This window comes from Schistocerca cancellata, chromosome 2 (assembly GCF_023864275.1).
Source record: "Schistocerca cancellata isolate TAMUIC-IGC-003103 chromosome 2, iqSchCanc2.1, whole genome shotgun sequence".
NCBI classification, from domain to species: domain Eukaryota; kingdom Metazoa; phylum Arthropoda; class Insecta; order Orthoptera; family Acrididae; genus Schistocerca; species Schistocerca cancellata.
In genome coordinates this window covers 1,150,009,989-1,150,033,529 of record NC_064627.1, presented here as the reverse complement: position 1 = coordinate 1,150,033,529, position 23,541 = coordinate 1,150,009,989, and the positions used below count along the sequence as shown (strand labels likewise).

Here is a 23,541-nt window from a genome sequence, read left to right as displayed (position 1 = left end):
CGCCACACCAATTCACGTATCATGTCTGTGACACTATCTCCTCTATTTAGCGATAATGCAAAACGAGCTGCCCTTCCTTGTACTTTTTCGACGTCATCCGTCAGTCCCACCTGATGCGGATCCCACACCGCGCAGCAGTACTCCAGGAAGAACGAGTTTGCCCATCTCTAGCCGGGATGTCGACCTCTGGCACGAATAACTGCGGCGACGCTTCGTGGCATGGAAGCAATGAGGCCTAGGTAGGTCGCTGGAGGGAGTTAGCACCACATCTGCACACACAACTCAACTAATTCCCGTAAATTCCGGGAAGGGGGCTATGAGCTCTGGTGCCACGTTCAGTCACATCCCAGATGTGTCCAATCGGGTTCAGATCTGGCGAGTTGGACGGCCAGCATATCAACTGGAACTCGCCACCGTGTTCCTCGAACCACTCCCATCACATTGCTGGCCTCGTGTCACGGCGCATTATCTTGTTGAAAAATGCCACTGCCATCTGGAAACATGATCGTCATGAAAGGATGTAAGTGCTCTGAAACCAGCGTACGACACTCCTATGGTGTCTTGCACGAGCTCCATTGGACCAATAGATGCCCAAGAGAATGTTACGCAGAACAAAATGGAGCCGCCAACACCTTGTCTCCGTCCCTCAGTACCGATGTCAAGGAGCTGTTCCCCTGAAAGACGACGGATTTGTGCCCTTCCGTCGACATGATGAAGAACGTATCGGGATTCATCAGGTCATGCAACGCTCTGCCACTGCGCCAACATGCAGTGTCGATGGTCACGTGCCCATTTCACTCATAGCTGCCCACGTCATGGTGTTTACATTGGCAGATGCACGGGTCGACCGCTGCAGAGGCCCATCTTTATGAGTGTTCGGTGCACTGTGTGTTCAGACTCACTTGTACACTACCCAGCACTAAAGTCTGATGTCGGTTGCGCCACAGTTCACCGCCTGCCCTGTATCACCAGTCTGGCCAGCCTACGACGTCCGACATCTGTCATGAGGGGTGGCCGCCCAACCCAAAGACATCTGGACGAGGTTTCACCTCGGTTTCGCCATGTGTTGAAGAGATTCGCCACAGCACTCCTCGAACGCCCGCCAAGTCGACAAGTTTCCGAAATGCTCGTGCCGAGCCACCAGGCTGTCTCGGTCAGACTCAGATAGAGCACGCGCCTTCCCCATTCTACACACGGGCAGCACACTCACTGATACGACATGCACCGTACGTGTGTCTGACTAGCAGTCAAATGGTTCAAATGGCTCTGAGCACTATGCGACCTTACTTCTGAGGTCATCAGTCCCCTAGAACTTAGAACTAATTAAACCTAACTAACCTAAGGACATCGCACACATCCATGCTCGAGGCAGGATTCGAACCTGCGACCGTAGCGGTCGCTCGGCTCCAGACTGCAGCGCCTAGAACCGCACGGCCACTCCGGCCGGCTGACTAGCAGTCATTCCTGGCCAGGTGACCCTGCTATCGCCTGGACGCATTTATATCGATAGTGGGTCGGTGGTCGTAGTGTTCTGGCTGACCAGTGTGTGTCAATAGATGTGCCTGGTGGTTACACACATGAGTTGGTATAGACGTTAACAAACTCCTCTTTTCAGAACTGCTCTCCTTGCTATACCCAGTCTCTATTCAGTATCTCTCTTCTCCGGCCATCATCATTTATTTTGATACCCAAATAGAAAAATCATATACTGCTATTAGTGTTCATTTCGTAATCTAATTTCCTCAGCATCGCGTGATTTAGTAAGATTACTTAGCTCAGACTCACTCGTACACTGTCCAGCATTAACGTCTGATGTTAGTTCCCCCACAGTTCACCGCCTGCCCTGTATTACCAGTCTGCCCAGCCTACGACGTCCGACATGTGTCACTTCTCGGCTAGCATCAGACTAAAGTCTGTGCTCTTAGAGCAGGCGTTTTGACCTTATTCTGCTTGAGACATAATCGATACAAGTTGGTAGGCTTTTTTTTACTACAACTTATTGATTTGAGCTGCTGACTTATGTAGCGATCTAACAGTTATCGTATTACGAAGGGTTTTATTTAACCATATTCCTTGCTATACGTAAGTACCACATATTCGGAAGAGGTTGTTACGTCCGTGTGTCGTTTTCACCGCAGAAGGTGATCGGTTATGTGGAGTAGATGTAGGGAGCAGTATACAAGAGGAAGAGAGAGAGGAATACTTCCTTCTTTTCATTCTCGTCGCTACGCAGTGACTAGCACCCTTCCTTTCCGCACGTCATGGACGGGACTACGCACGCAGCCTGCAGTAGACACAAACCATTGTTGCGTAGCCTATTATGATTATTAAGCGCTATTGTCGGTATTGCCAGTTTCTGTTCATCTGTAGACAGATCGAGACGCATTTCCGATTCACCGATTTTCTTGTGAGACCAACTGACAAAAACGCGTTCTCATATTTAATTGGTTTTGAGTGAATGAACGTGGAATTGAAGTTTTGAAAAAGGACTCGCTCCCCCCCCCCCCCAAAAAAAAACTGAAATCTAAACACACTCAAGTGTATCTAAAGATTTGGGAAAATACTATTCTTGGGTTAAACTGGTACCGAACGAACATCGGGCATTTAGTATCTTATGCAAAAAGGATTTTAGCGTTTCTCACGGAGGGTAAAACGACTTGCGCCAACATTCAGAATGTAAGGGACTTGCATTAAAAGAAAAATATAGTATTGAATCAAAGAAAGTGCAGAATTATTTCGTAAGTAACAAGAATACACTGGAACATCATAACGTCGCCTCAAGTGGACTGGTCTTAGTGTATCATCCACTGAAACACAACCACAGTTACTCCACTTTGGACTACGGAGATAGGCTCGTTTCACACAATTTCGAAGATTCTGGAACTGCTTAAGAGTTCTTGTAGATGAAAAAAAGCGGAAATGTTGGTAAAGAACGTGCTGGCTCAGAAAAGTGTGAAATCCGTTTTAGACATTTTAAAGGGCGCAGGAAAAGCTCATTTTTTCCATTGGCCACAGACACAATAAATTAAGGGCAACAGAAAGATGTTTATGTTCGTGTTTGCTATTTTGATCCACTGTAGGAAGTACAAAACAAACTTTTGAGTTTCATTGAAAATGCTGATGAAACCTGCCCTGGAGTGACTGATTTGCTACTGCAAAAGTCAGATCTCCACAAGTCGAGTGTAAATAAGGTTTCTTCATACCGTGCTAATAATGCAAAATTTCAGCAGCAGGCATGACGTTTTAATTTATTACACCTGTACCACTAATTCTTTTCATAAAACCTTTTTCAGACGCTATCCACATATACATATCTATTTATTTATCTTGTGCGACACACCGTTCAGTACATATGACGTAAAGATTGAAAACTATCTTTTTCTTAAAAAAGCGCGCAAGTCACCCAGACTGTACCTCATCCACTGTTTGATAACGGAGTGCTTAGTGACTTCTACGAACTTTAAACATATTATCAAGCCTTTTCTAAAGTTACTCTCGTGAAATGCTTAATGTCAGATATTGAAGACATTAACTCGTTAGTAAGGTAATCAGAGGTTTGAAGCTATTTTATACGTGGGAGTTCCATTCCTTAGGAAGGGAGGGGTGGGGGGAGAGGCTACTGCTTCTGGTTCTTCAGGCAGAGTGGCGTTTCTGTCCCGCCAATTTGTCTCAGTTGCGGAAAGAATATCGTAGGTGTTCGAGAGTGACGAATATTTGTCAACCAACTCCAGACTATTCAAGGAGAAATTTAATTTTTTAAGAATTTTCTCAGTGAGTATCAGCCTGTCACATGCTTTTTGTACAAGTAGTTAGTGAGGTCGTTCCCCTTTAAATCTCTCCGAGTATGGGTATACACCAATCGTGTAATCGGGGGGGGGGGGGGGGGGGGGTTATGTTTATGGGCTCGTGTAATCAAACAATAATGCGTCTTTACGCCTAATTATGAACAATGCTTTATATTTATTTCGTCGAGGGCCAGTTGGCAGCCCTTGTACCACGCACGAGTCCTCTATAGGTGCCGGCCGGAGTGGCCGAGCGGCTCTAGGCGCTACAGTCTGGAACCGCGCGACCGCTACGGTCGCAGGTTCGAATCCTGCCTCGAGCATGGATGTGTGTGATGTCCTTAGGTTAGTTAGGTTTAAGTAGTTCTAAGTTCTAGGGGACTGATGACCTCAGCAGTTAAGTCCCATAGTGCTCAGAGCCATTTGAACCATTTCCTCTATAGGTCTTCGTATACTTCGCTATAATTTCCAGGCGTTGCAAATTTCCTACGTACAATATCATCTTAAGCTAACAGTCTCAGGGAGCAAGTAATTTATATATATCGTGGTCACGCTCCCATAACATTCTTGTAACAGTTCGAAACTGCTTTCACGTCTGTCGATTTCTGCTCATTGACATCTAAGCACATTGGCATCATTGGCTAGGAAATATTCAGTCTATTCAGAATGCTCATCAGATATTCCTTAAGCCCATACTTGGTTCACTGAGTAACAGCGCTTAACTGGAATAATCTTGGAAGCCGTTATCTACACGCTGCGTCTTAAGGACGAATAGAGCGAGCTGAATTTTAATAGATCACTTATTGTGGAATCCATTTTGATTCCTACAAACAGATTTTCATTTTCCAAAATAGGTCGTAATACGCGAGGATAAAATGTTTTCCATGAGTCTACAAAATACTAACGCCTTCAATAAATATTGGTAGTTATTCACATCTGCCCCACAGCTGTTCTAGAAAACGTAAATAGCATGCGCCTTTTTCTAACAGGCTGTAACGGTTCTATTCTGCAGCGAATTACCATAAACTACTGTTAGAAGGGGAGCAAGCTCTTCAACGTAATCGATGCAGCATTGTACAGGTAGCCTACATCTTTCTTACGTACAGCGATTGTAGAGTGAGATCAATTCTCTCAACAACTGTCATTTCACCACTTGTGCGGTGATTGAGAGATGAAACCTTATTACGATCTTCTTCAGTGAAACAATTCAGTGTTTTAATTCGATCTGTCTCTTCCTTACTTTCGTTGTCAGTGTGATCACTGAGCGACTGTGTGGATAGCTTTGACAACTCTGCAGACTAAGAAATTGAAACGCTACTAGGAAGCAGAATCACGTTAGGGCGCTCCACCACACTGGCGAAGGAATCATCTTCTGAAGACAAATTAATACTGTTGTACCACAGGGTTGGATATTGTAAGGGCGATCAAAAAGTATCAGTTTGAGGGCGTTGCTGCAGTGTAAATGCAACGTAGCGCGACTCAGATGCGGGTGTATAAACACCGACTTGCAGGAATGGATAATTGTGGTACTTGTGTCTTTCCGATGCACATGAGGGAAACGCGGAAACGTGAGCTTAGGCGACGTTTTTACCAAACGCGTCCAAACAGGACCAACGTACTTTTATTCTATTCTTGGCTGCCCAAGGACAAACACCGGTAGACGTCCATCGGAGAATGAAGAACGTGTATGGAGAGAAATAACGGCGTGCAGTAAAAGAGAAACTTCCGTGAAATTGCGACAATGGAAGCTGCTGCTTCGTGATGACGCACGTCCCCATGTCGCAAATGTCGTGACGCGTAAGTTTATCCTATTCTGTTCTGTACGATTACCACGCCTTCGGACGCTCAAAAAAGGCCTTGAAAGGTTGACGATTTCCGTCGGACGGGGATGCGCACCAGACACACAAGGACTTCTTCACGCAGCGGGACACGGTGTTTTGCCAAGCGGGTGTCCTCAATCTGGGGCGCCGGCGGGATAATTTCCTCAACGCTCCACGGCTATTTTACCTATTTGGCGTACCGATTCTGGACTGTACGGCCTTCGAACGGAAACTTTTTGATCGATCCTTATAACTTTTGTTTGTGTCGTGTATAAAAGATGTTCTTGTTTTGTTGATTACTAGGGAATCCCAGTGTTATTGCATCAAAATCAATTCAGAAACACATCCAAAACAAGACGGATAATAAGTGAAATTTTCGCTAACATTGTCGATTGTTTTAGCCCAATGTATAATATTTACGTGGCACAGTAACTGCATCTGAGGGTTTAACGCATTCTCCCCCTTTTTTCGCAAAATTTCTTTTCAAGAGTTCCATTTAAAAACAGCAGAACTGAGGCAGCGTATCGGTAGATAAGAGCAACGGCCACTGGTCATACTGTAAAGCTTCACACCAGGAGGCACGGCGTTCTCTGTTTTCTTTTTTTTTTATATTAAAAAAAGAACCAAGCTCTAATGCTAAGTGGTAACTGGTAACGAAGAGAACGTGTTGTACGTTCATATTGTGATTTTAGTTTACAACTGTGACAACTATTTATTCATGTGACAGTCGTGTACATAATCGAAAAGATGACGAAATGCTGAACTGAGAATTATAATAAATTACTGGGTGTTACATTGTGATTTCAGCTGCCGATCTAAACTGGACAACAAAAATTTTAGCACATCGCATTAGTCGACAACAGTGCGAAAATTGCATGATATGCAACTACATTATCGCTTGGACTGGGACGTAGGACGAACTCGCCTATGACCAATAGACGGGAACATTCGTGCGGTCTCCTGATGTACATCTACATCTACATAGATATTCCGCAAGCCATAGTGCGGTGAGTGCCAAGGTTATCCTGCACCATTACTAGTTATTTCCTTTCCTGTTCCACTCGCAAATAGTACGAGGGAAAAACGACTGTTTAAATGCATCGGTGTGAGTCTTAATTTCTCGTATTTTATCTTCAGGTTCCTTACGCGGCAGTAGAATCGTTTGGCAATCAGCTTCAAATGCAGGTTCTCTAAATTTTCTTGACAGTGTTTCTCTCCAGGGATTCCCATTTGAGTTCCCAAAACATCTCCGTAACTCTTACGTATTGTTCGAAACTATCGGTAACAAATCTGCAAGTCCGCCTCTGAACTGCTTCATCTTCCTTGAATCTGATATGGGACGGATCCCAAACACTCAAGCAGTGCTCAAGAATAGGTCGTACCAGCGTCATATATGCGATCTCCTTTAGAGGCGAACCATACTGTCCTAAAATTCTCCCAGTAAACTGAATAATTTTATAATTCAGGCAACCCACGATTAAAAATTAAGAACGAATAGATGGAGCGTTCTATGACGATTCTCACGAGTACGAGTTTGATTGCCTTAATTCTCTTCTTCACGTAACAGATTAAGGCCGTTCTGTAATTAGATATTGTTGGACATTTCTGTGTGAGATTGACAGTCCATACTGCAGAACCCGGAACCATCTACTTTGGGACATGATTACCAGACAATAAATTTCTGTTTCTAGTACTCAAAGAAATCAGTGTATCAAGCAATAGAAATGCCAGTGCCACAGTTTAACATTTATTGAACGTTCATACGAAATGAAAAAACAAACAAAAACAAAAATCAGCACTATGAGTGTACCCTGTCAGGCGGAGTAGGTAAGGGCTTAAATGATCAGTGTTAACGTAATACCAACACAGTGTTAACGTAACATTGACACATTAGGTTACACAGAAGAATACGACCAGAAACAACCAAGTCATAATTATTTCATGAAGCTCAAAAACACTCGCATACACACCGAGAGCTACAGGGAGAGGAATAGGGAGAGTGAGGCTGAGAGAGAGACAGATTTCTATATTTCAGGATAGTAAATCTGAGAGGCATTTGATGTGTTTCTAAATATATCCACGCTGTTCCTGAAATGTGCGACAGCTCTGTTCTTCAATCGTCATCCCTAACATTTCGTCGTATGATGCCTCTCCTTCGTCCAGTATATCGCTGCAAAATCCTTACTGACCCAAGAACATCAACTTCGGTAATAGTGGGTATGTTAATACAGATACGGTCGCACGATTCTAAGACGAGTCGCGTTTATTAACATGTATCTCTTGTACATGTTCACATAGTGCTCGTGTATTCAGCTGATGGCACCTATCTTTATATGGACATTACCGATAACCGTACAAGACAAGACATAATGATGCAGTAAGCCTCGAACGTCACAGATGACCTCGGCCACTACGAACCAGCAACTACTTACGTGGTGAGCAAAATCGTACTGCGAGACATCCAAAGGCCATCAGTAAAATACCCAATCAGATATTGCAAAATATTATATAACAACTTTCTTCACTCAAGAGAACATGGGATTCCTTCCTTGGCGTGCCTTTTCGGGTCACATGTCATCCACTATAATCTTCTTGTACCAAGTTATTTGACAGCTACCTTTATGGGTAATAGAAATGTAGATGTCTGTAGACTGCGGAGTGTGTGATATTTCTGAATTACATTGTTGATGGTGCCGTGAAGAAAAAGACTTCATTAACCTCAGCGAGTTATCACAAAGCACTCATTTTTACCAACAAAATCACCTCAGTTAATATGAAAGCGTTTTTGTTTATATCTCCGTAAACGTGATATCCTTCTAATGATTCAGTTTAGAGTTTTCTTCATTCGCGATTGCAGATGTGGCAGATAGCTCTTATTCGTCGATTGGGTGATGTTTTACCGGGAAAGAAGACCAATAGTTCGAACATGGCTACTCACACGCGATAGCGAAAACTTGGTGAAGTATCCTAATCAACGGAAGCATCGATAACGTAGATATCGTCCTGTGGATAACACGACAAGTACTTCACCGGCGTCATACACACCCCGTGTCCCTGTATTCGAATCTTCCTCAAACGGCAGAACTACGAAAAACTTGCACTATGTAGCTAGTTGCATTCAAATGATGTGGTCCGAAGAGTGAATAAATCATCTGGTGTTTTATTCAAGCACTAAAAAGGACTCTACAGAGCGAGGTGGTGCAGTGTCTAGCACACTGTACTAGCATTCTGGGGGACGACGGTTCAAATCCGCATCCGGCCATCGTGATTTAGGTTTTCCGTGATTTCCCTAAAACGCTTCAGGCAAATGCCGGGATGGTTCCATTGAAAGGTCACGGCCGACTTCCTTCTCCATCCTTCCCTAATCCGATGAGACCGATGACCTCGCTGCATATCAACCACCCAACCAATCAATAACGGCTCTGAATGACCCTGTGTATGAATTGAAGGAGCAGAGAAAGAGATGGCCAGAAATACTTTGAATTTATCCGTTTTTTTCTTAAATATTCGTCATATGTTTCTCTGTAATGGCTGCCTAAATGATTCTCATACTCTAACAGCCAGAATTTTCATCACGAGGTTCTATTAGATTAATCCAAGAATAGATCAAATTCGTTATGGGAAGTAATTAATAGTCTCCAGAAAGCTATATTAGATTCCTCTTCATACGTGGATTAGTTACAACCAAAGGAAATGAAGTATCAGTAACTGTGGTAAGGTGCCACACATTAGAGCTGTAACCAAGCATCTCCACAGTTACAGGACATAGAACGCTAGCAGAAATGAGATGTTTACCGTACTAACGAGTGGGAAGTATCTGAAGTTGGTTGGATTGATTTACAAGCAGTCTTTTTCTCGCTTGCTCAGTTTCAGAATCGACAGAAATATAAATCACCGTGATTAGAAACCTATGTAGTAAAGCTAGAGATCCAAAATAATTCGTAAATCTGTATAAAGATAAGAAGCAAATAATTAAAACATCTGGAGAACAAAAAAAAAAAAAAAAAAAAAAAAAGGAAACGAAAATAATTCAAAACTAAAATGACGTAAAAGTAAAGGAACAAAATAAGAAAAAAAGAATGTCAAAGTAATTTAATACCTAGCAGGATTCTTAAATGGATCAGACTCGTCTGTTCAGCCAATTTTGGCAGCACATACGTTTGATAAGATAGTGATGAAACAAGGATTGAAATTCTCAAATCTATTTCTCGAATGTATGCTGCGGAAGAATACTCATGCACACCTTAATTTAGATATTCTCGCACGGAGAACGATGCGAAACGTAGAGAGCTTTCCACTTAACTACACAGCATTTAAATTTGCTAGACAAACATAAGGAAACCGCACGTGGAATGTTGTGTGTCGTATTCTGATTGCAATTCATAACACGCCCCTTGTCTGACGGAGGCTTATCGCGTAAGAAGCAGTTTCTTCCACGTAAATTCGTGAGTGCACAAGTCGTTCCCTTGTATAAGAAAAAAAAATACACGAGCCATTCTCAGAACTACTACAGTGCTGTAGTCTTTATTGAAGTGAGGTTCCGGTCCACAGTGATACACTCTCACATTGTAACGTGCTGTTATGTGACGGTCTTCAGTCTGCAGACTGGTTTGATGCAGCTCTCCGCGCTATTCCATCCTGTGCAAACCTCTTCATCTCCGAATAAGTACTGCAGTCCACATCTATTTGAGCCTGCTTGTTGTAGTCATCTCTCAGTCTCCCTCTACAATTTTTACTCCTCAACCTCCCCCCCCCCCCTCGCTCCTCCCTCACCGCGCCCACACACACTCCCTTCCAATACCATGCCGACAATTCCTTGATGAATCAGAAAGTGCCCTGTCAACTAATCTCTTGCTGTAGTCAAGTTGTACTCTAAATTTCTTTTCTTCCCAGTTCGATTCACTGCCTTGTCATTAGCAACTCGATCTACCCATCTAATCTACAGTATTCTCCTATAGCACAACTTTTCTAAAGCTTCTGTTCTCTGCTTGTGTATCTGAACTGTCTATCGTGCACGTTTCACTTCGTACAAGTGTATGCTACAAAAAAATAGACTTCTTAACACTTAGATGTTAACAAACTCCTCTTCTTCAGAACTGTTCTCCTTGCTATACCCAGTCTCTATTCAGTGCCTCTCCTCTCTGGCCATCATCAGTTATTTTGGCATCCAAATAGCAAAAATCATATACTGCTGTTAGAGTTCATTTCCTAATCTAATTTCCTCAGCATCGCGCGATTTAATATGATTACTTAGCATTTCCCTTGTTATACTTTGGTTGATGCTCCTCTTCTAACCTCTTTCCAGGACATTCCATTCAAGAAATCTTTTAAGTCCTTTTTGTTGTGTCGACCATTGTTGGAGTCAGCATGGACACAAACAAGGAAGGAGAGAGGCTGCGATGGATGGTGGCAGGATCCTAAATAATCTGTACATAACAGTTACAGATAAATAGAACAATTTATTTCTATAAAGAAATAAACATAACTTAACTTGCTTCCTATGCCTCCTATATGCAAGTACTTTTCATTATTACTAGCCGAAGAACGCGGCCAAGTGTCATCTTGATATTACTTAGCATGACACTCTCGAAGTCTGCGACCGAACTGGGCCTACCAGCGATGAGTGGCCGGTTAGGCCAGCGTTGAGAGGGGGCGCTGAGCTCTCGTCTTCCTGGAGGCGTGGCGTTGCCTGCTCTTTCCATTGGCGCTCGGGTCACCGCCTTCTCGATGCCGTTTCGCGGCGCTGCACTGGTCGGAATGCAGTCGATGCCTTAGAACTGCACACTTTTGGGTCTCTGACAGAATTACAACTTCGTCATCAAAAGTCATAGTTTTTGTTTCTCCTCCCTGAACTTGAATTCCTTCTCCAAATAGTTCTTTGGTTTCCTTTATCGTTTGCTTAATGCACAGATTTAATAACATTGGGGATGGGCTACAACACTGTTTCAGTCGTTTCTCAACCACTGCTTTCCTCTAGTGCCCCTATATTCTTATAACAGCTGTCTGGTTTCTGTACAGGGTGTATATAATCTTTCGTTCTCTGTAGTTTACCCCTGCTAAATTCGGAAATTTAAAGAGTATATTCCAGTGACCATTGTCAAAAGCTTTCTCTAAATCTACAAATGCTATGATCATACATTTGCATTTCTTTAACCTCCACATATCTTCTAAGATAAGCCATAGAGTCATTATTGCCTCGCATGTTTCTACATTTCTTCGTGACTCAAACTAATCTTATTCGAGTTCAGTTTCCAACTAGTTTCTCCATTATTCTGCAAATAATTTGTATCAATATTTTGCAACCATTCCTATTACACTGATAGATCGGTAATATTAACAACTGTAGGCCCCTACCTTCTTTGGAATTGAAATAATTTCATTCATCCTGGAGTATGAGGGTATTTCGCCTGTATCATATTTCTTTCACACCCGGTGAGCTAGTTTTGTCACGCTTGGTTCTCCCAAGGATCTCGATAATTCACAGTTGTCAGCCACTACTTTCTTTGAAATCGCAATAGCTACATGCTTCCTGATGTCTGTGGGTTTTTCGCTTGTATCATATACCTTGTACACGAGATGGACTAATTGTTTCAATATTTTACAACTATGACTTTATTGAACTGATAGTTTGGCAATATTCTCATGTGGCGACACCTGCTTTCTTCGTAATTATAATTATTACATTCTTCTTGAAGTCGGCAGGTATTTCACATGTTGCATATATCTTGCACACCAAGTGATATAGCTTTGACATAGTTAACTGTCCCAAGGACCTGAATTATTCTGAGGGAATGTCGTCTACTCCAGACACCTTCTCTTAAAGCGTTCTGTCATATTCCCCTCGCAGTATCATCTCATTGCATGTAATTTTACATTGTCTTGAAGACATTTCCCTTATAGATCCCCTCTATACAGGGTGGTCAGAAACAGTCTGAAAATCTTGTAAGGCTATTGCAGGGGAGATTGCGCTGAGAAATAATTGTTCAGAAAAAAAGACCGATATGTTGCGCCGTTTCCGAGTTGGTTGGCACTGAAGTTAACCAACGAGGATGCCACGTGCACAACTTCCAAGCAGCCTGCCAGGGACCGTGTCGCCGATCGTGTTCTTCGCTTGGTTTCCCCAAAACTAACAAACATAGGTTTTGTTTACCTAGCTTCAATTTATCGCTTCCGAAGAAGGCGCATATCACTGGTAATGAGCATTTCAGGAAGTGGTAACTTACCGCATTACCACATTTTAGCGCGTGCAACAGCTTGAATTTGCGCTCTAATTCGCTAACTTCAACGCTAAATAACTCGGAGACGGCGCAACATGTCATTTTTTTCTTAGCAATTAATTCTCAGCACAGTGTCCCCTGCCACACCCTTCGAAGCTTTTGAAGCTGTTTCTGGTCACCTGTGTATTCTTTCCACCATTCAGCTTTCTCTTCTTTGCTGAGCACAGGCATGCCATCTAGGCTCTTGCTGTTTGTATAATTGCTTTTCTTTTCTCCAAAGACCTCATTAATCTTTCTATAAGCGCTACATATCTTTCCCCTAGTTACATACGCTTCTATAGCCTTTAATGAAAGACTCTAGAGATTCCTGCTCAGCCATTTTGCACTAACTACTAGTCTTATTTTTTATAAGTCCGTTTTCCCTTTCGCCTGCTTTATGTGGCGCATTTTTAAAATTTCTCCTTTCGTACATTAAATTCAAAATCTTCTGAGTTTCCCAAGGATTTCTACTAGGTCTTTTACTTTTATCTATGTGATACTCTGCTGCCTTCCCTATTTTATCTTTCAAAGCAACCTATTCGTTTCCCCTGTTTTAGTTTAACATTACCTGATGCTCCCACTGAAACTATCGACAACCGCTGGTTCCTTGCATTTATTCAGGTCTCATTTACTTAATTTCTTACCTTTTTGCATTTTTTTTACTTTTACTCTGCAATTTATAGCAAATAAATCATAACCAGAGTCCACATTTGCCCCAGGGAATGTCTTACACTTTAATACTCTGGTCTCGAAAGCACTGTCACACCATTATAATTACAATCAGTGTTAAACCTCGCAGTATCCCGATGCCTCTTCCAGTATACAACCATGGTTGTTTAAGCAAGTATTAGCAATGATTAATGAATGCTCTTTGTGAAGTTCTGTCAGGCGGCTTACTCTTTCGTTTCATTCCCCCCAGTCCACGTAATTGTACAATTTCTCCTCCTCTTCCCTCCCTCCTACCAAATTGCAGTCATCCACCAAAATTAAATTTTCATCTCCTTTAACTACCCGAACAATTACCTTTATTTCATCATACATTTTTTCAATCTCTTCATATCTGCGGAGCTATTTGGCATATAAACTTGTACTACTATGATGGATGTTGACTTCATACCTGTCTTGGTTATGAGTAAGCATTCAAAATGCTGTTAATAGTAGCTATTACCAGCATTCCTGTCTTCTTATTCATTATTAGACCTATCCCTGCATTACGCCATCTGATTATGTGTTGAAAACCCTTTACTGACTTGCCACAGGGCTTTATTAATTCGTACTATATCTAACTTCAACCTGTCTATTTCCCTTTTTAAATTTAATAACCTACCTGTCCGGTTAAGGGATCTAACATTCCACTCTCCCACCCATAGATTCGAGTCCACTCCCGCAGATTCAATTGGAGGATTATTTACCTCCGTAATATTTTACCCAAGTGTATGCTGTCATTATTTAAGCATACAGAAGAGCTGCATGCTCTCGCAAAAAAAGAGCGGCTATAGCTTTCCCTTACTTTCGGCTATTCACAGTACCAGCAGACAAGGCCAAATTCGCTGATGTTACAAGATAAGACAGTAGGAATCACTTGTGAAGTGCTACAGAACTAACATTACTACCTAACATCCATCCTACATCCCAGAATAATGAGTGCACCAGGATTAAACCAACTATAAATAATTCCTTTAAGTCGATCACATGTTGTAAACAATTCACGCCACAATCAGTGCTTACATGTTTCGTTTGTATATATTGCCACAGCTACAGGCCCCCACAATGTTTCAGACATGCAATGTGTGCAACCTGATGATGAATCGCTAGACGATTCGAAACAGGTCATGGTAAATAAAAATGAAGAATCACGAAACGTAACTGGTTGCAGCAATTTCTAGAAACCTTCATTCATCACAGTCGCACTGTTTCACGTCCATAATGGATAAAAGTCCTGTGGAGCAAGTTTAAGATGCGCTGAGGCGAACGAATTACGAACACATATTGTTAGTAGACACAAGGACATTCCGAGACCTCAGCTCCGTGTGTTTCAAGAATAGATTGAGTGCCAATATGGCTTTTGAAGAGCCTCCTACGGACCTTCTCACATCGCTGCTAGATATGTATAAGGGGCGAGCAAAAAGTTTCCGTGTGAGGGCGTTGCTGCTGCGTAGTGCGACACCGATGCGGGGAAGTAAGCACCGACATGTAGGCAAGGCATTAGCGTGACATTCCTACCCCTGGCTCCCAGCTTCCGGTATTTGAACTACACACCAGAAACAGAATTAAACCCTTCAATCACAGCACACGATATAAAACAAGCACTTCACAGGAAAGGCAACGTATCCCCCATTCACGACAGTATTACCTATCGACACCCCAAAGACTGTCCTCTCTCCTGTCTCATCGCACTTGCAACCCTATATATACCAATATCATCTCCACAGGCTACTACCCTGGCCTGTGGGAAACCTTAAAAATCATACTTTTCCTCAAGCTGAATAAACCCCTTACTGACATCTCCTCGTAGCGCTCCATCTGCCTCACCTCAGTGTTTAGCAAGGTCTTCGAATCCATCCTCTCTCAACACATCCACCGACATCTGCACCAACACCATCTGCTTCCCATTACCCAAAGTGGCTTGTGTCCCTCGTTGTTTACTGATGATCAACTTCTGAATCTAACCGATCTCCTATCCCAACAGCTAAACAACCGTCAATCCGCCATCCTTGTCTCCCTTGACTTAGAGAAAGCATATGACTGCATGTGGGATTCCAGTCTCTTTTTCAGACTCCAGACTTAAGCACTTCCAACCAACTATGTCCACCTTACTGCATCCTTTCTCTCCACTCACCCATCCTATTTCATTGTCAACAACACCAATTCCCGTACCTCCCACCCCAATCCAGGAGAGTTGCAAGGTTCCATTCTCTCCCATCTCCTTTACGTCCTATACACTGCCGATAAGCCGTAACCACGTCCTCCCACCCACCTACTTCAGTATTCTGATGACACTGCTTTCCTCACCCTCTGTCATAAGCTCCAGAAATCGCAACGATCCCTCCAAATCCACCTCGATCAGTTTACTTCCTGGTGTAACCAGTGGCTCTTTAAGATTAACCACTCCAAAACCAGGCAAAAGTTATAGGGCCCAACATCCACACCTCCCATCTCCGCGACCTCTACCTCACCATTTATGACCACCCCATCCAGGTAACTAACACACTAAAATACCTTGGACTAACCTTCGATCATCAGCTAACATGGAAGCCTCACCTACTAACCACCCAACAGAAAGTTCACAATAGACTACTAACTGGCCGAACATGGGGACTACACCCTTCCATAGTCCTTAACATGGACAAATCCCTGATCCGCCCCTCCTTTTGCTACGTAAATGTTGCGTCGATATCCACCCCTCCCAAGTTCAAAAGGCTCTCCAAATCCTCTAACATCATGCACTCTGCTTCACTTTCTGTATCTGTTTATCTTCCCTTCCACCGAACCTTTTCCAACTCATCAGATTCTCTCCTCTGCTCACTCACACTGAACACTTCTGAGCAATATACACCATCCACAATCTCGACTCCAATAATCCTATCATTTTATCTCTACTGTACAATCCTCATATGCAGCCGCGCCTTAATTAACACAATCCTCCACCCCTTCACCTGCACACCCTCCATCTACTCTCCCAAAGAAACTTCAACCTCTTCCCCCTTCCCAGATCTCCATCGCTGCTATGCACCAATCCCCCATCTTTACATCACCACATTCCTACCTTTCTCATTCGCCAAAATTCCCTACTTCAGCAACAGCCTCCCTGTCCTGGGGCATGTCCGTGCAGTTCTTAGTCAGAGAGAGGGTGCTTCTTTTAAATATCAGTGTTTTGGCATCAGTTTATAAATGTTTTTAAATGAGCAGTTATTGTGTTTCGTTTTACCTTTTAGTATTAATGTTTTTAACTACCAGTGCAAGAGGTCATATTTTTCATACTTCCATTTTATTTTTCCCCTCGAAAAGTTTTAAATTCAGTGTAAATATCTCCCCTAATTGTTTCTTCTTTCTTTTTCATCTAATTAAAATTTATGTTGTCAACTGGCTGGAGAAGGGGTTGCCTATACCGCTGACAGCCCGGCCCACCACCACGCCCATATAAAAGTAGTGCGACATCCGTCTCTTTCCGAAGTGCGTGCACTAAATGCGGAAACATGAACTATGGCGTCGTTATTACCAAATGTGGCCAAACAGGACCAACGCACTGTTATTCTTTTCATGGCTAGCTAAGGACAAACATCGGTAGACATCCACTGGAAAATGAAGAACGTGAATGGGGCCCCATGTGTGTCAAAAACCACTGTTGTGAAGTGGTGCGTCACGTTCCGTGGTGCCGCTTCATGAAAACTCACGTACCCGTATCGCAAATGTCGTAACACAGAAGTTACGGCAGCTCGAGTGGGAGTCACTCATCGGGCACCCGCCCCGTAGTCCTGACCTCTTCCCACGCAAATACCACGCCTGCGGTCGCTTAAAATGGGGACTGAAGGGCCGCTCGTTCCTGTCGGACGGGGATGTGCAGCAGGTGGTTACGGACTTGGTCATAGAATTAGGACACAGTGTTTCACCAAACAGATTTCTTTAACCTGGTGCGTCGCTGACATCATTGCTTAAATGCTCCTGGCGATTTTGCCTGTTTGGCATATCGATTCTGGACCGTAAAGCCTTCGTCCTTTATATGTTGACTATGGGTTGTGTTGGCGCACCTAAGGTGGCCACCAGTTCCTCTATGAATTGAAAGCCAAACAGTCAACTAATCGTAGTCCTAGGGATGGAGGTCAACAGCAAGTGCTAGGCCTATACCACAATCATAACACCGGGAGTAGCCCAGATTTGAGTCGGTAATTCCAAGAAGGAGTTGTGCGCTGTAAGCGAAAGTTGGTAGCCGTGTTTCTCCTTCTGAAAGAAGATGCCTGTTCAGATTCCGTGCCAGATGCATGAGTGGCGCTATAGTAGCGCCTCTATGAGGATGCAAATCAGGTTTGCTATAAATATACGCTGAAATTGGACAATTGATGTTAGTCAAGATTGCCTTTAAGGCGGCGAAGACGCCGTTATCAATACCTCACTGAATTTATACGAGGTTGTGTAATAGAGCTACGAGAAGATGGGTATTTCTTTTGCGATTTCCGCAGAAGGACTTGGCAGGAACGTAGCCCCTGTATACGACTGCTGGCAGCGTTGATCACAACAACTTACGGCCGCAAGGTGGCTGGCCTCCGGGCGGCCACGCGGCGGTGCCGGCAGGGAAGACCACCGAGCTGCACCTGCAGCAACAGTCTGGGCGACAGTTCCCACCACAGCGACACAACAACTGCTGTAACTCGACAGCTCCGAGCCAGACGCGCTGAAGGGTGCGTTCCACAGACCCCATAGCTCCGCCTTTTGCGACTCAAGTGGTGTGAAGTGAGAGCTCATTGGAGGGCGGGGTGGAGGTCCGTCGCGTTTTCTGACGAGAGCTGGTTCTGCGTCTGCGCCAGTGATGGCTGTGTGTCGGCTAGAAGAAGGCCAGTCTGGGGCCTGCAGCCAGCCTGTCTTGGCGCTGGGCACACCGGACCTACGTCTGGAGTTATGGTCCGCCGTGCGACTTCGTATGACAGCAGGAGCACACTCGCGGTTATCCCACACACCCTGACCTCAAGTTTTGTACGTCAGTCTGGTGATTCAACTCGTTAAGCTGCTATTCACGAACAGCATTCCAGGGGGTGTTTTCCAAGAGGATAACGCTCGCCCACATTCCGGTGTTGTCACCCAACTTGCCCTACAGAGTGTCGACATGTTTCCTTGGCCTGTTCCATCACCAGATCTGTCTCCAATCGAGCACGTGTGAGACATAATCGGACGACAAGCGGCATGAACAGTCCCCGTATTGACCGACTAAGCGAAACAAGCATCGAATTCCATCCCACAAACTGACATCCTACATCTATACGACGCAACGCCTACACCTCTCCACTGCTGCATTCAACATTCTGGCGATTATACCGGTTACTAATGTACCGGCATTTCACATCTGCAACAGCTTATCTCGGTCTTACATTAACCTGTGGTCCTGCAATGTTAATCATTTAAATATTTTTCCTAGACACATGTATTCCAGAAATTTCATTATTCTGCATTAATTATTTGTTGGCGTTGCGATTTTTGTTTCCGTCAGCGCACATTGCGTAACAAACAATTACATATGCCTTGATAAATAACCACATCGGAAAAAATTAGTCACCCCAATGAGACATGGGCCTAACAACGGGCATAATTACGTTAGCCTTGCTAATAGCCTCTTTTCGGCGAGGGAGACAGGTATGGCTCTTTCAGCTGCAGCAACTCATTGATGATGAGATCCCATAGAACGGCCAAACTGCAGTGATATTGACAGTTGTGTTTCACACACTGTTCCACATCACTGCAGACATTTTCTGTGGTATGAAAATAGCAAACTACTCGGGGTGCGATAGCGTACCTCAGTTTTGGTCAGACCAGGAAACTGGACGTGCCACCCTGTGCACACGGCTGTTTCCTCCTGGAAGACAAGAGTCTCAGCATGCTCGCCTCAAAGATGTAGAACAAAGGATCATAGAAATTGTTTAAGTAAACAACCTGGTTCATGCTCATGCTAATCTGAGTGACCCCCAAGTAATGGCACAAGAAACACTCCCAAAACATCACAGAATCACCTCTGATATGAACTTCATTCTCCACATACTAGGGGTTAAAAGTTTCATTGAGCCGTATGGGCACTGGACGCCCTGCATATTTGAAAAGAGGCAAAATCGCAACTTGTCAGACCACACACTGCACACTACACTCCCCAATCAGCTACAGTCTATGAAACTTCCTGGCAGATTAAAACTGTGTGCCCGACCGAGACTCGAACTCGGGACCTTTGCCTTTCGCGGGCAAGTGCCCTACCACCTGAGCTACCGAAGCACGACTCACAAAGGTCCCGAGTTCGAGTCTCGGTCGCGCACACAGTTTTAATCTGCCAGGAAGTTTCATATTAGCGCACACTCCGCTGCACAGTGAAAATCTCATTCTAGCTACAGTCTAGTTTCTGTGTAGTTTGACGCTACGAAAATATACCGCTTCATGTATCGCTATGAGAGCGGTGGCCTTTTGAGAGGTACCCCAGAGCAAATGCATCAATCAGTGACCTCCTCAGTTGGAAACTGCTTCAGATGGATCTACAGTCATTGACAGCAGAAATTCCTCTCGGGTTTTAAACCGACTGTCACTGACAAGGCGTACCACTCCTCTCGCCCCCATTTTGGTTGGGATCTTTTTGCGTAAACTGTTCCTACTCCATGTTACGTCACAGCGAGTGCTACACCAATGCCTTGTAGACATTTTGGTCACACCGCGCTGATACACCAGCAAATGGGAAGGCTTGTCTCGGCGTGGTACTGAGCCCGTCCAAACGCAGTAGGTCCTTTCTTCCAGCTTGCCACGTTTCACGTCATGTCGCCTTACTGACCTGGTACCGACAACTGACTGGCACATACACACCACTTCACTACCGTAACTTACAACGGTGGTAGATCATATGACCGCCTCGTCTACTTCTACACAAAGTATGCTCTTCAGAGACAGTGGCTAATATGTCGTCCGGTGAGCTTATTTTCCACTTCAGTCGGAAGAACGGGATGTACGCCTACTAGTATTACTTGTCAGATTTAACTGTTTAGCATACATATCAGTTTTTAGGAAAAACGGCTACAAAATCGATATGCTGATATTTAGTAAGGCACTGAGGGAGAATGACGTGTGTCAGATAGCCTGTAGGTTGTTCGGCTCGGCGCCTAGCTTACGATCGTGTAAACTGTGAAGGTGATTTACGGCTCGCAAGCGGTAAGCGTCAAGCTCTTCCATTAGAGGCTCTGCACAGCTCCTCTGAGCGCGAACCTCTCAGTACTGGACTTTCGCTCAGCGCGTGAGAGGTCCGTTGTAGTGGCAACAGACTAAACGACGCGGACGTTGGATGTTAGCAACAACTTCATTAAAATGACAAAAGCTTGCCTGAGTGAACAGGCTCATTCGTACGTTAAGACCGGGTGCCGGCAAGAAAAACCACATTGCTGTGAAATATTTTCTATTTTTACCTGAAATTAACGGCCCAATCTCAAACGAACTCTGAGGTATCTCTGGAGATTTCCTGCCAACAGGCTCCCAACAGAGGTAGTCTGTAGCCTTGTTCTCGCGGTGCATACAAAATAACTACCCAATGGTCACCACTATCTCGTTGAATATTGAGAATTATAGAGTGAGAGGAGCTATATCAAAACTAACATCATCCAAAAATGTGTTTGCATACAACAACTAACATGATTTAATTTCCAGGTCTCTCCTTTCCTCCCTCTCTCCCCCCCCCCCCCCCCCCTCTGTCTCTCTCTCGTCTCGGCAACAAATAGAAAATCGTTATGGCAGTGTTATCACTGGAACTCGAATTCAATGCAAATGCATGTTTGCATGTTTTGGACATTTGGGGATAGAATGAGCATTTCGAAGATTTCATCGATGTAACTGGATGAATTTAGACGTTTGTAATGCACATTACATCATCATTCTGGGATTAGTGCATATGTTGCAATAACTGGCATCATAGCACCTTTTTCTGTTGAGTTTCTCATATCAGTTACCCCAAAAGAGCGGAGAGAAATTTCGTGAATTTTGTTACAGTCAGTAAACGTCATAGTGACTTAAAGCGCCCTAATTCGGCTCGGCAGATGCAGGCAGAAGTCAGTATGCTTCGTGCCAATAAATTCAAATAACAAAAGAGTCCTATTGTTGTTAAGGATGCTTCCACGTGTGTGATGAAGGCCGGGAAAGAAATTAAAATATTTTATCCTAACCTAAAGCCCGTTACATGTTTAAATAAATTACCGCAAATTTGTTTAACTTAGCATCTCTTTGCTTCAGTCTCTTGAAAAGTCCTAAGTTATAGCCCCCTAAGTGGTTTTTTTTTCGGTTTTAGTTCGTAGACACTTTCGAAGACAGGGACGCAGCTCGCATTAAAGATGCGAAAGAGCATTCAAGAAAACGAATCTGAAGTAAGACCATATTTATATCAAATCAAAGTTTGCAAATTTGTCCACAGCAATAACGAAGTTGGAAGACACAGCTAACCGGTGGAATCTCTGACAAATATTGAAGAAATTCAAAAACTGAGAGGTGTGTGCTACAGCAAAATGTAAGATGAACAAAGTTACCGGATCAAACCTTGGTTTTGAGTAGAAGGTGACACGAAATGTAAAAGATTTCCATCTTGACCTGACTTTGTTCGAAATATGCTAATTTAACTATGCACCTGTCACTTCTTGTGACGTAGAAAAATAATTTTCTATGTCCAGAATGTTCACATGTGCGTGAATTTCTAAGGGACCAAACTGCTGAGGTCATCGGTCCCTAGTGTTACACACTACTTAAAGTAAGTTAAACTAATTATGCTAAGGACAACACACGCACCCATGCCCTATGGAGGACTCGAACCTCCGGCGGGGGGTTCAGCTCGGTCCGTTGCGTGGCGCCTCAAACCGCGTGGCCACTCCGCGCGGCTCCATATCCAGAAAAATGTTCTGTCTGATAAATGCATGAGCCAAAATGAAGAAAATCTGGAAAAACTGGTTAATTTATATTGTTTTAGAAGAAAATAGAAATAAATATACAGCTGAATTTTGATTCCGCATGCAGTATTTGTATTGTTTTGCTATCTCATAGCGCATGCTTAATGATATGATATTGCATGAATGCGTGCAAGTTTTACGACTTGGTGGTGGATGAAAGTCTGCGCTCTAGTTATCACTTATTAATCAATAACTCACTGGAGAAACAAAACATCATACTTCAATTTCATCAAGTGTCCCTGAATTGTAGCCCTACAATCGTATCAAAATCTTTACCTCTTTCTATGTCATCATACGGAATGCCTACCCTTGTATTGTGACTTTTGTTCGTGCGGCAATTTTCTTCTTTATTTCGCTTATTAATATGTCTTCATTTTAAGCGCTTTTTTGTTTTGAGCACTATAGCATGTGTGTAGTGATAAAGCTTTACTTCGTTCCGATTTTGAAATGTACCCTCATGTCTTTAGTGCGGTTTATTATTGTGCACTAGTGTACTGACTGATCTGCTTTATTGTATTTTGTTCTACGTTGCATTTGTTAGAAGGTTCCCTAAATTTTGTTTCAGGTGGCTGAAAGACCTCTTCGTACTCGGTTCCAAGAAAGACCTTGAAACCGACGACCTGTACGACACACTGGAAGCAGATCTCTCGGAGAAGCTGGGCACCAGACTGGAAAAGTACGTTCACTTTTGTACACCCGCCGTAATGGGCTGTCACTCTGTTTCCTATTCTACTTTTACCTGACAATAGCTTTATCAGATTTTCATTCTAAACGGATCTGTATTAATTTTTGCATTTATCGCTTACCTGGGGAAGTCGGAAACATGCTAACTAACCTATTGTCTCTATTACAAATTTTCAGCAGGTTGGATTTTTGACACTCGTTCTAAAAGATAACACTGAATCATTATTTGGTTTCAAAGTAATATAACAGACATATCTTAGCGCAACTGATTCATAATAAACTAATAAACACAATTGTTAATAGAAGCACCTAGAAAGAGAAAGTGTGAAAATTGTGAAAA

General features: G+C 43.4%; 1 protein-coding gene across 2 annotated transcripts in view; it reads left to right on the top strand.

The window, feature by feature from the left end:
* LOC126163187 (ATP-binding cassette sub-family C member 4-like) overlaps positions 1 to 23,541 on the top strand; it is a 310,113-nt gene that overhangs the window by 108,063 nt on the left and 178,509 nt on the right. For both annotated transcript variants that reach the window (XM_049920140.1, XM_049920139.1), the window contains exon 2: positions 23,083 to 23,193. In XM_049920140.1, coding sequence (XP_049776097.1) covers positions 23,083 to 23,193 — 111 coding nt within the window. The remainder of the gene's footprint in view (positions 1 to 23,082; positions 23,194 to 23,541) is intronic.